The sequence below is a fragment of the Bubalus bubalis genome, chromosome 8 (genome assembly GCF_019923935.1).
Source record: "Bubalus bubalis isolate 160015118507 breed Murrah chromosome 8, NDDB_SH_1, whole genome shotgun sequence".
In the NCBI taxonomy this organism is placed as follows: Eukaryota; Metazoa; Chordata; class Mammalia; order Artiodactyla; family Bovidae; genus Bubalus; species Bubalus bubalis.
In genome coordinates, this window is record NC_059164.1 from 21819486 (window position 1) to 21836874 (window position 17389).

Consider the following 17389-nt stretch of genomic DNA (forward strand, 5'->3'; position numbering starts at 1 on the left):
TTATTGAATGTGAACTCGCAGTGAAGCCTCACAATGAAAACAGGGGGTGTTGCATAAATGGTGTTTTATGCTGATGCTCAGCTGAGGGTGGAGGGGATGAGTCCAGAGGTGCTGTGTAGTTATAATTTGCACAAGGACCCCAATGGTGGATCAGGGGCAGATATTCAATAGACAGGAGCAGACTGGAGACCAACACTACAATAAGCTGTGTAGGAGACCTATTTCAACAGAACCGTGCTGACCACTACAGTAGCGATAGCCACATGTTCACATAAATTTAAAATCACAAAATTAAATATTAATTTCTTTAGACCCATTAGCCACATTTCAAGTGCTCAGTAACAAATGTGGTTGGTGGTTACTATACTGAACGGTACAGATATAGACTGTTGGTCTATGGAACTGTGCAGGCACGGCATAAGAAACAGAAGAGGAAAGGTTTGCAGACAAAACCCTGGGCAAGAGAGAGAAGGTAGATAAGTGATGTGAGGAGTAATCAGAGGAGTAAAAAGAGAAAGAAAAATAATCATATGCTGTGAACCAAGAGAACTGAGTTAAAGAAGATGAATTAACCAAGAATATGAAAAACTGCTGCTGCTGCTAAGTCGCTTCAGTTGTGTCCGACTCTGTGTGACCCCATAGATGGCAGCCCAGCAGGCTCCCCCGTCCCTGGGATTCTCCAGGCAAGAACACTGGAGTGGGCTGCCATTTCCTTCTCCAATGCATGAAAGTGAAAAGTGAAAGTGAAGTCGCTCAGTCCGACTTTAAGCGACCCCATGGACTGCAGCCTACCAGGCTCCTCCGTCCATGGAGTTTCCAGGCAAGAGTACTGGAGTGGGGTGCCATTGCTTTCTCCGATATGAAAAACTAAGAGAGGGCAAATAAGGTGTAAACAGTTATCTTTAGGCATTTGTGAAAGGTGAAAGGGTTAGTCGCTCAGCTCTATCTGACTCTTTGCGACCCCCATGGACTGTAGCCCACCAGACTCCTCTGTCCATGGAATTTTCCAGGCAAGAATACTGGAGTGGGTTGCCATTCCCTTCTCTAGGGGATCTTCCTGACCCAGGGATTGAACCTGGGTCTCCTGTATTACAGGCAGATTCTTTACAGTTTGAGCCACCAGGGAGCAGAGTATTAAAATTACCAATTTTTTTCAGATGTAAAGTGACTCCATGAGACTAACTCTCCCACTCAGATGACAGGTAGAGTATTTAGAAAGAACTCTATCTAGTTCCTAACAGGAAAGGACATGCAGAAATGTGACTATTCTCTTCCTACACTTTATCAAAGAAGGGGAAGCCTTGCCAAGCTGTTATCCTTAGCCATCATCTTTCTGGGAATTTCTGAGAGTCTCTAATGAAGGTCTGTATCTTAGCTGAATAGGTTTCTGGAAATCCTATGTCTAATAACAATATTCAGACAACAAACAGCACAGAACATTATTTTCTCAGATTAAAAGTTAAATTGATAGAATAGCAGTTATCAGGGGCTGGAGGCAGGGTAAGTAGGGAGTGAATTTTTAGTAAGTACAGTAGAGAGTTTCAGTAGAGATCATGAGAAAGTTCAGATAAATAGTGTTCATGTTTGCACAACAGTGTGACTACCCCTAAGTGTTACTTGCTCAGTAGTGTTCACTTCTTTGCAATCCCATGGACTGCAGCCCACCAGGCTCCTCTGTCCATGGAATTCTCCAGGCAAGAGTACTGGAGTGGGTTGCCATGCCCTTCTCCAGGGGATCTTCCTGACCCAGGGACTTAACCCACATCTCCCACAATGCAGGCAGATTCTTTGCCATCTGAGTCACCAGGGAAGCCCCACACTGCACACTTAAAAATGGTTCAAAAGACCAATTTTCTGGAATGCATATATTTTACCACAAATGAAAAAGAACTTTAATGATGCTGAACTAAACTATGTAAAATGGGAGAGAACCTGGAAGAAATCACTTAAAACCCTTGACACCTGGGAATAGAAGATTTCAAACATAAAAGTTGAAAACATTGCACACAAACATCTGTTACTCAAAGAAACGTAGGTATTTGTATTAGATTTATGATATTAGGTGTGAAAATACGAGTTTGATAAGTTATAAGGTATTAAGCATCTGTTGTTGCTCTTGCTACTGCCTCCTGTGAAACTGTCAATGGTCTGGAAAAATGAAACAAGTTAGAGCTTTAAATGGTGCTAAAAGAACAAAAATGCCACTTCTGTGGCAGTCCAGTGGTTAAGACTTCATGTTTCCAATGCAAAGGATATGGGTTCAATCCCTGGTCAGGGAGCTAAAATCCCACATAAGGCACAGCACAGCCAAAAATGATAAAAAAATAAAAAGTAAAATAAATAAAATGAAGGCATGGTACGCCATGTTCATTTTAAAATTTTTAAAAATAAAAAATAAATAAGAGAACAAAATGTATTAGATCAGTTTTAAAATCAGGATGGCATTTACACCTTTTTCTTTACTATTCCTATTCTCAGGCCAATAGCTGCAGTTTGCTAATAGAGGCAAACCATAAATATGAGAAGTAAACTCTGAGGCAACCATGCTTATACAGGCAAAATGCTCATTGGGCGATTAGAGGGTAGAACCCCTGAATCAGTTCTCTTGCATCCTCTGAAAGGCCCTGGAGTGAGGCTCAGGGAAAGAAACATGAAGGGACTCTAAGGGAAGCCAATGGCAACTTTCATTTGTGTCACTGTGTCCATCCAGGAAGCAAATAATGAAGATAAAAATGAAATCCGAGCAAGTGAATGCTCATTAATGTAAAATAATACAATAAGCCAAAGAATGCTTGTTCCAAGATTTTTACGTCATACAACAAATCTCGTCAGGATTTTAACTACTGACTGTCTGCCATCGGTATTCAGACTTTTCCTGGTGGACCCACTGAAAAGCTGAAAGTAAACACCTGAGCATTCATGGATGGCACCCTGTTTCTCCTCCAAGGATATTAACCAAATAGGGAACAGGGTCCTCTTTTAGTTCAGCCAGTTTCCCCAAGCTCTGTTCAGATCACAGAGGAATTCTGCTGTACACCCTGACAAATACAGTTACCTCATGACTGTAAGCTGAAAAGTACCAAGAACAGACACTGGAAGAGGAGACCAAGCACACAGAAAGAATCAAAGGAGGAAATAAAGACAAATCCAAGAGATAAGTCATACTGTACTTACAACTTTCAGCCTGGTAGTCTGGCACAAACTGCTCATCATTGTCAGGTACCTGAGCTGAAGGGAAAAATGAAAAAAAAAAAAAAAAATTAAGAGAGAAACTGCCAAAGCGTAAAGAATGTCAAGTAAAATCTCTCATGGGAGATTTTTTTTTAGGTTGAGACCAAATCTACGATTATTTGCCAGTGAGCTCCTATTTCAAATGGTATTGACACCAAAATTCGGGAAGGGAAATAGAAGCAATGATCAATGTCAACCAGCAAACACATATATCAGAAATAAAACGGTGGCAGTTGTAGTTCCTCTGCATTTTACTCGCCACATGGAAATAAAAGAAACATGAAAATAAAAGCAGCTACAGGAATTCTATTAGCTGCAGTGTTTTTTTTTTTTGCAAGAATGGAGTAAGAAGTATTTCAATTCACCTACTGCCGATGTTTAAACAGCCCATTTACATTTATCACAGAATTCTTTCAAACGATGTGTAGTTATTTCACAAACCCCTCTTGCCTTTCAGAAATGTCTGTTTTTGATGTGTTTGGCCTACTGCTAGACTACCATAATTAACATTTGCCCTAAATTTGGCCAAAATACGTGATGATGTTTTTTACATGAAAGACCGTCATTGATTTTGGTCATATGGAATAAAATATTATATCTCCATGATTATGGTGACAATCATAAAAATAACAATTAACAAAAATAAACCTCATATTTTTATTCACAATATTTTCCAGGTGACCATTCAACACTAACAAAAAGAATATCACTATTTCATCAGTCTTAATATCAAATGACTTCCCTGTCTTTAGTAAAGGAATAAAACAATGAATATAGCAAGAACTTAATGTATCCAGCAATCAAAACAGAAGTATATATTTTACTTCTAGAATATTTTTATCACAGTTAATTCAGGCATCAAAATAACCTATTCCAAATTGACATAATATTACAAAAACAAGTTTCCATATACACACAAAAATATGCACAATTACACACATACAAACTACATAAAAGTGGGGTCACTTTTAATTTGGCAAAAATATAATGAGTTATCATCCTAGTTAACTTTAGGTATAATCTGATCAGCTAGTATTATTTAACTAATATTACCTAATCCTGAAACTTATCTAATCAAGTCATATTAAAACAGATGTAATTTTTTTTTAAGTACCTATTCTGTGAAAATAATCAGTCTTTGTTGAAAAAGTTTTAGGTTGGCAATAGAGTTAAGAAAAAAATCCATATAAAGAGAAATTCGATATTTAAAAAATTCTATGTAAGAAAGTAATACAACATACACACAATTCAAATGTCTGGTGTGTCAGCTTATGTAATAGGATTTTAAAAAAACATATCTTTTGAAAAAAATTTGTTGTATTTCAAGAGCAGAATAAATGATAATCTTGCAAATTGCCAAAATATATGCAGCAGGACATTCAACTATTTTCTAACAACTTTCTTCTGTTCACCAATACTTAAGTTTATTACAGATAAACTACATCCCCTGCCACTAAAGGAAACGAGACAAATTAAGAACTTTTTTTCCAAATTAGAACTGATGCCTGTTTCACCAGCCTGTACTGGAGGAAAAGGTGTATTTTCTTCAGGTTCCACTAACATCTGATACCAAGGTTAACCAAATCAAGCAACTTTCAAATCATTTTTCTGTGCTCTGCTGTGTAAACTGTGCAACATTATTTAATCTCTTTGAACTCCATTTTACTCATCAGTTTAACAGTGATAATACATATTTTTCATGAAGACTAAATGAAATAGTTTAAACACAATGCCAGTCACAATATCAGATACTCAAAAATGTTACATATTTTCTTCTTTCCCAGCCTCCACCACCCACAATTTTTTTCCTTTCACACACGAAGTACTCCTCAAATTACTATAATGCAAGTTTAATATTTTTACTTCTAATGAATTAGATTGGATATGGAAAAAAAATCACAGCTAAAATTTGTACATTAGTACTCTCTTAGTTATAATCATTTTTTGACATTGCAGTAAGCCTCATTTTTCTCAAAGACTCACAAATTATGTAGAGGAATGCCCTTTAAAGTAAGTGTTTTCACCAAAAGAAGTACAAAAATGTTTTAAATATGTATTTAATAAATGACAGTGGGCAGACAGAATCAAACTCTATACATTTTTTCTATCATATCTACACATTTTGGGTTTTGCTCTAAATTCACAGCTAAACAGAGATAACCATTGAGATGCGAAGTTATCAACCACAGCAATTGCTACGCTTTTAAAAAGCCAACATTTACAAGAATCTAATAAAAATGTAATATTTCTTTACAAGAATAGTTAAAAATAGCAAGTGAGTAACAAATATATTTGTAACAGAATATGCTGGTATGAATGTCCTAAAGGCCAAACTTTTTTTTTTCTTACTATCATAAGCCAAATTTGCAACTCCATGATATATATCACTGCAAGAAAGGTATAAAAATAACTGATGGATAAGTAGTATATGTTGGCATATGTGTGGGGTGCGGGTCAGGGGGTAAGTTGTTGAGAGCGGAGGGCGCAGAGGCAAAACTCTGGGAAGAGAAGAAATCAGAAGTTATACCTCACAGAGACAGAAAATAGCTACATACTAACAATTTTGTAAAAAGAATAAGAATTGCTATTTCTAGTCTAACTCCTTAACATACTGAATAAATACTTCACACTTATGCCTGAACATATTACAGAATTTTAACAAAAAACATATGACTCACAGTTTCACAGAAGCTAATCTTAAGAAACCGAATAGACCAAATGAAGCAGCATGCCACTTAAATAGACAAAGGCTTCAGTCTATCTCTAATTTCAAGTTAGAGTCAAAGGAAAGCAGTTAACGAAAAACACAAGTTGGATCTGGGCAAGGAAAATATGACAAAGTATTGCCACACTCATATCATACATTTCCTTTTTTGCCTCCATTCACGAAAATTCTATGAAGTAGCAAACTACAGCTGCCTGAAAATTTGTGGCAAGCCATACCCACTCCAAAGAGGAAAATTTAACAATAGAGGCCAACCTAAATATATATATATATATAGTTATTTTACTACTATCTATTATAAACTATGCTTGGAATAATCACCTTTGGGGAATGAAAATGTTTTCCCACACTCTGTAATTAAAGAGGAAGGGGAAGAGTAAGAAAGGGGAAGAGAAAGTATATACCAAAAGACCAATAAAAGGCTTTCAAGAAGATGAAGCATGTGGATTTTATTGGTAATAGCTGGAGCGCTCTGTCAGTTCCTTGCACATTAATAGACAAGCTGCCATCAAGTCTCAGGACTTCGGCTTTAAAAGCATAGTATGTGCACTCTCAGCTACTTGCTTTACCTAGATTATCATCGAAAGTTGTTTTTTTCTTCCCCCCTCTCTCCTTCTCTTTTTTATTACATTGCAATATAGATTATGAGAAAGAAAATCATGAAAATATTAACCACAACCTTGATGTCACAGAATCATTAATCCTTATTTTGAATTTTCATATATACTTTCTTAACTAACATTGCCTAGGCAAGGGGGTGAGGTGGAGAGCAGACAATTTTTAAACAGTTTGTCTCTCTTTTGTGCTTGCTTTTAACGTTCAAATAAAGCAGTAATCATTACTTAAGAAAAGGTGAATGTTGAAATATTTTCCAAGTTTGGCTGCAGACAAGGAAAAACCGTCTTATTCTTACAAACTAGGCGCCTGTCGGGTTTTCTTTTAAAGCTAGGGAAAAAGTGGAAAACTTACAAATGAAACAAATGTAAAGTTGAAAAGGGGTTAATATTTAATTAAAACCAGTTCTATCCACTGTAACAATGACCTGGAGCCAAACAAGGCGGAAGATGTATGAGTCATTCTTTCTGCCCGTGAATGAGACAGCTGATCTTCTCGGCAATTCCTCCAGACAAGCAGGCAGAACTGGAGTTCTGCCTCCATTCACAAAAACACAGTCCAGCATGAGCCATGTGGCTCAACCGCAATCTTTTCATGTCACACCCTTCCAGAGAGTTAAGGCAAGTCAACTTGAACTTGCAATATAAACACACCAATTTTACTGCTCTATCTCAAATACAGCTCAGATCCATCAAGGTATATGTTTAAATAAATGGCAAAATGAAATCCATATATACATTTACATATATTTAATCCATCCTGCTCTATAGGGTAACTTGTCACAGAAACTTGAATGTATAAAACTAAGAAGAGGGAAAGACAGATGGATGGATGGATGGATGGATGAAGGAAGGATGGAAGGAAAGAGGAAGGGGAAAAATGACAAAGCATTCAAGAAATGCCTTTTATTTTTCTTGCTTATTCTTCAAATGCTCTTTTTATTTTAAGATTATAATAGCCTATTGCTTAACTTCATAGCATTTCCCTCTCACAGGGTAAGAAACAAGTTTCTCTGAAGAAATTTAAATTTTCTTTTAAATAAAACAACAAGAAAATCAACCTTCACACAGTCGTATTTTGTTTAATCCTACAACGAAGCGTCAGGCCATGGAACGAAATAATCATGAAATCTCTAAGCCAGGTTTTATACCACATCCTCTTTTAACATTAAAATGATTGTACCAATGTATAAGCATTAATTAATGCAGAGGTATAAATATATTTAAACAGCCCAAAAAGGGGGCTATTCTTCCATGGCAGAAAAATCTTTTATAGTGATAAAGTCATGCTTTCTGTATGCTCAAAGAGAAAGAAAACAGTAACTTTCAGTTGTTTTTAGCCTTAAATCAACTTCAATTTCCTAACTTTAACTTATATAGAAGTCTGAAAACTTACGCCTAGCTCAGAGCTGTTGCTGTTAGCAAAACATTTTCTATAAGGTACTGAGAGCTGACTTATATTATTATTGTTATTATTATTATTTTAAGTACAATGTTGCACAACAAAGGGAATAAAGTTTTCCTTTGAAATTTAACAAAGTACATATTTTCTTAACTGAATTAGCTTAGTAGTTTTATTAACATATATTAAGACCTTCTGAAAAAACTATATCTAGGCTATACGAAATCCAAATTTTATTTTTTTAACAAATATTTCTATTTTGCAAATAGATTCTAGATGAAATACATTTATATATTGTCAATAAATGCTGAAAAATAGAATATGTTTATTCCAACTGCTATCCCTTAGTCAGGTCCAAACAAGAAGTCTTTGTTTCATAGTTTAGAGTATTTCGTGGTACGAGAAAAATATGGGCAGTAGCTCCCTTTTGCCCCCTCACAATGACTCTTGTTCAACACTAAGAAATAGTATGGACTTCTGTAATTTAATGTCTAATTCTCAATTCCTCTTTTTTTTTAAAAAAAAACACACAAATAATCAAGTTTTTAAGCCTTTTCTCCTAACTGCATCACATGGAGGAAAAAAAAAAAATCAATGAGTACATATCCAATTTATGTTTGATTTCAAAAAGAAAGTGTAATTTTTGAAAAATAAAAATGAATGCATTGTAATAGCTTTGTATTGAGGGTGACATTATGCACATTGAGTAACAACATATCATTTAAAGAAATTCATGATAAATGATTTTGAATATAAATTTAGTATCAACCACTAAAGTTGAGGAGATACGATGGTATCTCTGCTTTTCAGCAAGCCTGATTATTAATGGAAGGTCACAGAAAACAAAAGGAAAACGCTTATCTGCACAAGGGCATGAGGTAATAATAACCTTTAGAGTAGAAAAGTTATTTTTAGAGATACAACTTTGACTCAAGTGTCATGGAAGCATGAAATTTAACTTACATCACAACTGAAAAACATTCTGCCCTGATAGGAGCGAATCATTGTTGACATTTTTCCTTAAAACTACTAACGAAAGGAAACCTCGCGGACATCTAGACCAACATCAAAAATAACGCTCAAAAGTTGCTATATATTTATATTAGCTATGTATGAAATATATCATTTCTCTCTAAGTTGTGTTAGCAGGTAAGCTTTAATGAGTAACTTTTAAAAACGTGAGCCTCTTTTAACTCACTTCTACATCCTTCTATTTCTGTCCTCCACATATAAAAGGTTCCATTTTAACGATGAATTACTAGGATACATTTTCTTAAAGCACCACTAAAAAAGCATGCTACCAGGATGTTATTAGAATGGACATTTGAACTCATTATTCCATGGATCAAATAATTGGAATTGCCTTTCTGTCAATGGCAATCTAATTCAAAAGTCAAAGAATCAATAAAGAATTGTACATGGAAAATGACAACATAAGTAAGTGGCTTTGGCAAAATTTTAAATAAGCACATTTTCCATTTTTTAACTGCTACTGTGGCCACTGAAGACACTACCTTTTCAATTTTCTTCAGAATGAGATGTGATTAAAGTGTGGCTTATATGTTAAAAAAACCAAAACTTGAAATTGCAATGTTAGTACTTCAAAAGAGGTACTAATATAAAGTTATAGTCTTCAAAAACATATTTTTGATCCCTGTTCAGAAATTGCGGTGGGGGGTGGGGGGGTGGGGGGAATGGAAATATATATTTTTGGAGAACACTTTAGTGAACCAAAAAGACTGGTTCCAATCTCACCCTCAAACAAATCCTGCTTTATCTACTCCAAATTTTTCCTTGGACATACAACACATTTCATAATCTATAATAATCTACTTATGACTAATTCATGGTGCACTTTGGGTCTACTTTATAAAAAGTCTTATAGAAAAAAACCAAATTAAACCTGAGAGAATGTATTGTTTCCCAAGTATTTAGGGACTCTGATTATTTTTTTAAAAATTCCTATGACACATCAGAACTGACTTGACTTTCCTGTCTAATAAATTTTTAGACCTGTTTAACTTTCCAATGGGATTCTTACACAGGGGAGAAACTTGGTTAATTGCTAATGATCTTTTTTTTAAAGGGTCAAGATGCCTTAAATTCTATGGTATCCTTCTTAGAGATAAAACATTATGAAAAGAAATAAGTAAATGGTTCACAGTCTGACAGCTTGGCAATGTTTTAATTTCTGGATGTCCAGAAGGACATAAATGAACAGATCTAGCTACCAACAAGTAAACTAATGTAACTTTGAGATCTCAGCTAATGTTGATCAAGATGTAGAATAAGTTAAAATGCTAATGCAAATATCATATAAAATTGCTAAAAATAAAAATAAATGTGCAGCCCATTAACAATAAAAAGAAAAATTCACCTTTCTTCTTACTATTAGATTTTTAAAAAATCAAGTTACTGTTAATGTTTATATCATCATAGAATTAAATTATTCTAAAATACAGTCTTGTTCATGGTTTGTAAAAGGAGCCCACCTGGTTATTCAATAAAACACTCCAAGGATTAATCCCTGAACTTATTTAAGCTTATAAATTCTTTTCCAAATAAAAGTCCATGTTCTTTCAAATACATCAATCACTTTCTAGGTTTATTTTATAGAAAACTAAATCTTCAGATCCAATTTATAGGTTAAGTTAATTATCACAGGTAAGAATATTCAGCTCAGAGTTTTAAAATAAACTCAGATAAATTACCAAATCACTTATCTGAGTAAGAAAGAAACAAAACAAGTCAAAAGTGAAACACTGCACTGAAACTGATTATAAAATGGTAAGAGTCTGTCACAGTTCCACATTTTTAAATTCCAGGAACAGAGTTGCTATGCACATTCAAAATCTGCCAGCAAGTGCAGTGACTTGGAATCAGTGAGACTTAAACATCTTAAGAACCAACAAACCTTCCAGAACAATTAAAATAGATATTAGAAGGTATTTTGGAAAAGCAAATAAATTCCCTCATAAATGTAATGTTCTTACAACCTTCAACTCTGCAAAGCTTAACAGACAAAAGTTCATGCAAGAGCCTCTGTGCAGATTTTGCTGAGAAAGTTATGTTTGAATATATGGTTTATGTTGCAATAATAAGTAATCTATTGCAGTAAGTTTCATTTACAGAGACAAGCAAAATGACCTTTAAATATAACTAAAATTTTCATTAACATACAAGTACAATCACTCTTTCAAAGAGCTCCTGGAAAAGCTATTATTTAACTTAAAAGCTTCATAAAGATTGTAGGAGCTCTTTGGAAAAACTAGGATATCAGCAACACAAAGAAACTTATTTTACATGCTAACAGCAATTTGATCAACTACAAGCAAGACCACCGAAAAACCACATCAGTCTGCCTCCAAGTAGCAACAGCAATGCTCAATTCCATTTTAAAGACCCTCTCTCTTCTTTGAACCATCTTTAAAAAAATCTGTTCCAAAAATTGCATGTTTCCCATATAATGTAAAGATAGAAATAACACAACTGTACTCAATGCTTAAATATCTATATTTTTCTCTTTGTGTTTCCCACAAGATATATAAAATAATAAAATTATTATTTCACATTTAGCATAACAAATCCAAAGGAAAAATTTCAAATTATAGACACCAACAAAAGTCCCTCAGCATTAGACATATCTCAAGTTGCATAAAGCTGTACTGAAGCAGTATCTCCTTGTTTCTATAAAATAAAGTTTCACACAATAAAAGATACAATAGATGGCAACACAAAATGTTATCCAAAAGCAATCAAAATTAAAAGCAATGCCTTTACATGTCTCCTTGCTACATTAAATAAATCCTAATACAAGCAACAAAATAGCAAAAGTCAATTTCAACAAACATCACATCATAGTAACACACAGAAAACATTTAAAAAATCTTCCAATCCCCCTAAGATTTATTTTAAAGCCATAGATATCCTTAGCATTGGATACACACCTAACGTTCTGTGTTGTGAGCAAGGTGGAAAGAAGACACTTGCACTTAAATCTTGAAGCATCCCGTCCTGATGAACCCACTGAAACTAATTTCTGCCATCAGAAAAGTCCTCCACCAGAACACCAAATAATGATATGCGCTGCTCTAAAGGAAACAGCAAGCCGGGTTCTGGCTCTAGGAGGTCTCTCGAGGTACAATAATATAAACCTGATCAATTGCAATTAAAATCTGAACAGAGGCTTAGAACTTGAAGTCTTGGTGCATTAGTTCTTGCCAAAAGCAGATGTGATTGTGAGCTGGAAGCAATTTCTCCTGGTAATTTGTGATGACACTGGGTAGTGCAGTCCCAGATTCCCCAAAGACAAACTCATCAGAGGCTCTAATGTATGCATGACACATGAGGTGGCTCTTTTAGAGCTCAATTAATTGGGCTGAACATTAAGACAGCAAGTTCAGGACTTTTTTTTTTTTTATCTTTCCCTTCTAGAGTTGCTTTTCCCCTCCTTTGAAAGCAATTTTTTGCCTTACCTTCTGCAAGCCATGTTTCCTGTAATTGACTTAGATCTTGAAAGAGTTCTAAAAAACAAGTCAAAGACATAAACAAAAGATTTGAAAACCTTTTAGGCAACATTAAATAGAAATGTTTGTCATGAAATTAGTCCTATAGATCAATTTAATTTGGGGAGGGGCATCAATAAAGAAATGAGGATTCATAACTTAATTATACCAATAATCCTGCCCATTTTGATGCCTACTAAGCAATGCTTCTCAGTATCTTTTTTACCCCCTTTTAACACATAGCTTAATAAATAAGCCTAGAGACCTCAAACAACACACTTACAGTAAACTCAAAAAGGTTGAGATGAAGGTGTGTCTATCCTCAGAAACTTTTTTTAAACATATTCAAGTCTTGCTAAAATAGTGTTGGGGAAAAATCAGAAAGACTAAATAACATTTTATTTCTGTCTTCCAAATCTTATATCAAAGATTTAATAGGACATGGTATAATTCTCAAAGTACTATATGTTTTGATGTTCAATGCTTCAAAACTCAAAGGGACAACTATTAAATACAAGATTTTAGAAGAAAATTTGTACACTAATAGGTTTACAAAAGTAAATAGATAATTCCCAGGCACCTGCTTATTATTAAGTGCAAAACTGTGTATCCTGTCACTGGGGAGGGAGAGGTATGTGTAACTTATTCCTATTTATATGAAGATTTGAAGAAGTTTGAGAATTCAATATACCTAATCTAAATGGCAAACTGAACTTTGATAATTAAATCTAAGTTTATTAAGTTTATTATGAATGCCCCCATACGGCTGGAATAATTGATAATATATTGACCTCCTATCAACAGTTCATAGAAAGAACCTGCAACTTAATTTCCTAAATATGTATTATAATTATTAATTAGGCCTTAATTTTGATTCATTGACCACTTAAAAGGCCTATAAACAAGGTATTATGACCACACCATGTGGTCATCAAAACCATCTCTGAAAAGTTTGGTAACAGTATATGGCTTAGTGTAAGGAGATGGGAAACCAAACAGGAACTTATATTGCTCAACTTCTAATGGAGGAGAAGACAGTAATTAAGCTGCGTGCATAGCTGTCTAATTTGTTCCTCTGTGTTGGATATTTTCAAATTGTTACCTTAGTGTATGGGATTACTTATACGCCATATGGACAAAGGTATTTAAACACAAAATGGTTAAAAGAAGGATGTCACTCTTATTATTTCCTTCTTTCATTAGTTTGTGACAGGGCCATAAAACAGCAAACTGTCACATCACATTAATTGCTCCAAATACAAGTCTTGCTTAAATGCAGTCATGTGAAAGTTTATTCTTCTCAAGGTAACACTGAATGCTTCTCTTCTTTATGAGGGTGGGAAGTACAGGTAAAGAGGGGGAATTCAGCTCTAAATCAAACCTCACCTTCTGAATCATGAGCCAGATCTCTGTTAATGAATTTTCTTTTCCTGACATTTGTTGGTTTCTCGTTACAATTTCTCCCACGCTGATTCTACAAAGGGAAAGATAAAATTCTTTTAAAAGAATGTAAACCTCAGATGTCACACACACACACACACACACACACACATGCATGCATGCACACAGGCATACATAAGTCTACTGGATCCTCTCCTTAAACAGAAAAATAAAAGTCCATGGTATCAATCCCAATATCCATTTTCTGCATTCATTTGACAGTGAAAGCATATGCTGAGAATTCAACAGCCAGGGAGAGTTGCTTCCCTGTGCGGATCTGAATACACTGTGTATCAGTCATAGATTCATGGTATCTCAGCATCAAAACAACATTAAGCAATTACACTTAAAGTCGTTTTTAGGCTAGATCGAAGCTAGATTAAAACACAGTTGAAGTTTATTCTCTCAGATAATCCCCTAAAAAAAGAACAAAAAGAGAGTGATGAAATGAAAAATATAAGAGAGACAATGAGAAAGAAGAAAAAAAAAGAAAGAAACAAAACCCATGTAAACAAAAAAGTGTCAGCATTTGTCTCAACTTCATTCTTTTCAATGTGGCAGACAAACCCAGCCAAAAACTTTGAGTGCAGCAGCTGCTGCTGCCCTCCTTCTCCTCTTCCACTCATCTTGAGCACTTGAAACAGAAAAAAAAAAGGGGGGGGGTCTTAAAAACAAAACTATGCCTTATCCAAATCACTGAAAGGTAAGCTCATTTTGAAGACTGGGCTTCTAGAAGCAGAGTCGCCCTACAGTGGTAACAAAGCAGATAAAGTATCTGCAGTCCCAACCCCCTTGCCCCCCCTCCCTTCTCACTCGCCCTCCTCCCCCCTCTCCCCTCCGTCGGAGTCAAGTTTATAAACAGCAACTTTCGAACTGATCACTCACATTGGTGACCATGTAAGGCACTTGCTGGTCATAAAATCCATCCATTCTGCTGCTCTTCGCAAATCTCAGCTCAGTGTTTTATATTTTAAGCATTTAGCTGGAGATTTCCTCGGGATCTGGACTTCTATCAACCTAGAGGGGAACAAGATGGCTTTTAGGCTTAAAAAAAAAAAAAATCATGAATGAAGCTCTCGAATTTGCATAGCTAATTATCCTCCGACAGTCCCATTCACAAAAATAACCCTCCCTACACAGCCTCCTTCACCTGGATCCAAAGAGAGCCAAGAGAGTTCACAATTTACATATTTTCCTCAGTAGCAAAAATTCGAACAAGAGGCGATGTATTTATTTTCACTCTCGATGTTTCCCTGCGCGGTCGGTGTACCCCGGGCAGCTCTGATTCGCAAACGTGTGCAAAACTAGCAATGGCGATCAGCGAGACTTGCTTTGCACCTAACGGGACTAAAGAGACGGAGACACCTCTTTCGTAAGGATAGTTTTTGCAACCCACAACCATGCAATTATCTGGAGAGACATAAAAAGTTGTCGGAAAGACCCACCTGAAAGCCACGCTAGGCGAACGGCTGCAAAAAATTCCCTCCAATTTTAATAAAAACATTAATTATTGCCCAGCACTTCCCCCTTGGAAGCCGAAAGCGCCTCTGACAGAGCTCAATTCGGTGGTTTTTCCTCTACTTCTCCTCCAGGGGCCTCCAATCCAAACTGATGGATCGCTGCCTCCCATTGGCTCCGCGTCTCTTTCACAAGATCAGATTTCGGGCTGTCAATCAGGAGGCTCGCTGCCCCTTCTCGTGAATCTCCCGCGCCCCTCTGCCCAAGCTGGTGCTGTGCCTGCCGGCGCTGTGACCACAGCCTGGAAACTCCACGGAGCAAATCGGCTGCCGTCCTAACCCGCTGCTTATTGTTAAGGCGCCTGGGGACACCGAAGCCGTGTGTATCGAGTCGCCAGTTCTCCTAACTGGTGTGTTTGGTCCACTATCGGGCTGAAGCACTTTCCTAAAGCACTTTCGTTCGTGTCAGATACATACTCTGAAGCGCGATCTTTCAAGACCGTGCGTCCTTAGTCTCCTACCTCACCTCCCTCGAGATCATCAGTCCCTCCACTTTGAACTTGATAAGGAACCCACCTCGCAATACAGCCTCGTTCCTACTAAGCTTTTGGCCCAAGTTCTCTTCCCGTTTTTCAACGCCCACCATCACCGTTATGATGTATCAAAAACATTTTTTTTAAAACGTCATCCTCAAGTCAGTCTTTCATGGGACAGTAAGATCTGTGGGGAAAGCCCTTGGGAGAAGCAGAGGAATTGCTTTTTAGAAGGAGTTGCGTTGGGAGAGGGAACTGAGAGAACTACAGAGCTATCTAAGTGAGGAAAAGTATAAAATAAAATGTGTCCCACGTGTGCACTGCAACTAGGTGTTTCGAGTACCCGGTGGAGGTGGGGAGGGGCAGAGATGGGTTGGGGTAGCTCGGATATCCTAGGGACTCGCACGTTTCCTGAGCTTTTGTTATGTATACACGGAGGAGGAGGGTGTCACTTACTGTACTTGACGCTTTCACTTCCTCTCCAGTTTTTAAACTGCTAGAGCCGGGAGTTGGTGGCGAGGGGAAAAGGGGGGTCGGGTTTCAAGGACAATGACTAGGACGTTAAAAAGGGAGGGCTGCAATTCTGAAACCACTTGCCTGACCCTCCAACTGGGATTAGAGCTGTAAAGAGTCACTTAAGAAAGCCTCGGCCCAACCGGGGCTGAGAGGCCTCGGAATGACACCGGGGACTCAGCGGTGTTAAAATTCATTTGTGATCCTGGTGGCGACCAGAGCTAAAGACCAAAGGAAATTTTCGGCAGCTGTTCAGCCCGTTGGGAAACGTGCTGCAATTCTCAATTTCTAATTGAAAGTTTTTCTTTAAATGGAACATTATGGAGCCATATTAAACTGCAGTATGAGCGCACAAGACTCAATTTCGGACCCATGGAAGTCAAGGGTCAATTTTTTTTAATTAATAATAATAATAATATTAAAAACCTTAACACTGGGGAAACACCCAATAACTGTGGACAGCAAGGGCACACACCGTGAGTTCTTTAAAAGCAGTGACTCAGAGTTAGCCGGTCCTAAGGCGCGCACCTACAAGTATTTTAAGCGGGAACTGCACATTTACCCCTGCCGGGGAGAGGTTTGGGCGCAGCCTGGCTTCAAGGCCGGCACAGTGAGGCTCTCGGGTACTTTCCGAGGGTGCAATCAGGCGGCAAGCGTGCCCCGCCGCCCAGCACTCCCGGGATAGCCCAGCCCCTCTAATCTGGGCAACAGTTTCTAAAGACCTTCTCTGTGGCTGGAGCCGGACGGGTAACCAGGGTAACAGGAGGGGGCGGAGCTTCGGGCTCAGCCCCCGCGAGGTTCTCTCCTCAGCCAATAACGTACCGTCTGTTCCCAGCCCATTGTTGTTTATTGCTGACCCCGCAGCGCTCCGCTAGGAGATTGGCCGCTTTAGGGAAGGAGGCGGAGCTTCTCCTTCCCTTGCACCCACCTTTCAGCTCCATTCACAAAATTCCGGCCTGTCTTGGTCAC

The 17389-nt window shown here is 37.1% G+C and overlaps 1 protein-coding gene across 3 annotated transcripts in view; it reads right to left on the reverse strand.

Annotated features, from left to right (window-relative positions):
• Positions 1-16147, reverse strand: part of ETV1 (ETS variant transcription factor 1) — a 98069-nt gene extending 81922 nt beyond the window's left edge. The window contains exons 1-6 of one of the 3 annotated variants that reach the window (XM_006061771.4): positions 15363-16144; positions 15068-15264; positions 14803-14934; positions 13864-13951; positions 12448-12495; positions 3175-3228 (exon numbers count right to left, since the gene is read on the reverse strand). In XM_006061771.4, the coding sequence (XP_006061833.2) occupies positions 3175-3228; positions 12448-12495; positions 13864-13951; positions 14803-14847 (235 nt within the window). In that variant the 5' untranslated portion in view covers positions 14848-14934; positions 15068-15264; positions 15363-16144. Of the gene's footprint in view, positions 1-3174; positions 3229-11919; positions 12337-12447; positions 12496-13863; positions 13952-14802; positions 14935-15067; positions 15265-15362 lie in introns of those variants that run through there. The other 2 variants (XM_006061772.4, XM_006061775.4) reach the window with 2 other exon arrangements.
• Between the last annotated feature and the right edge of the window lie 1242 nt (positions 16148-17389).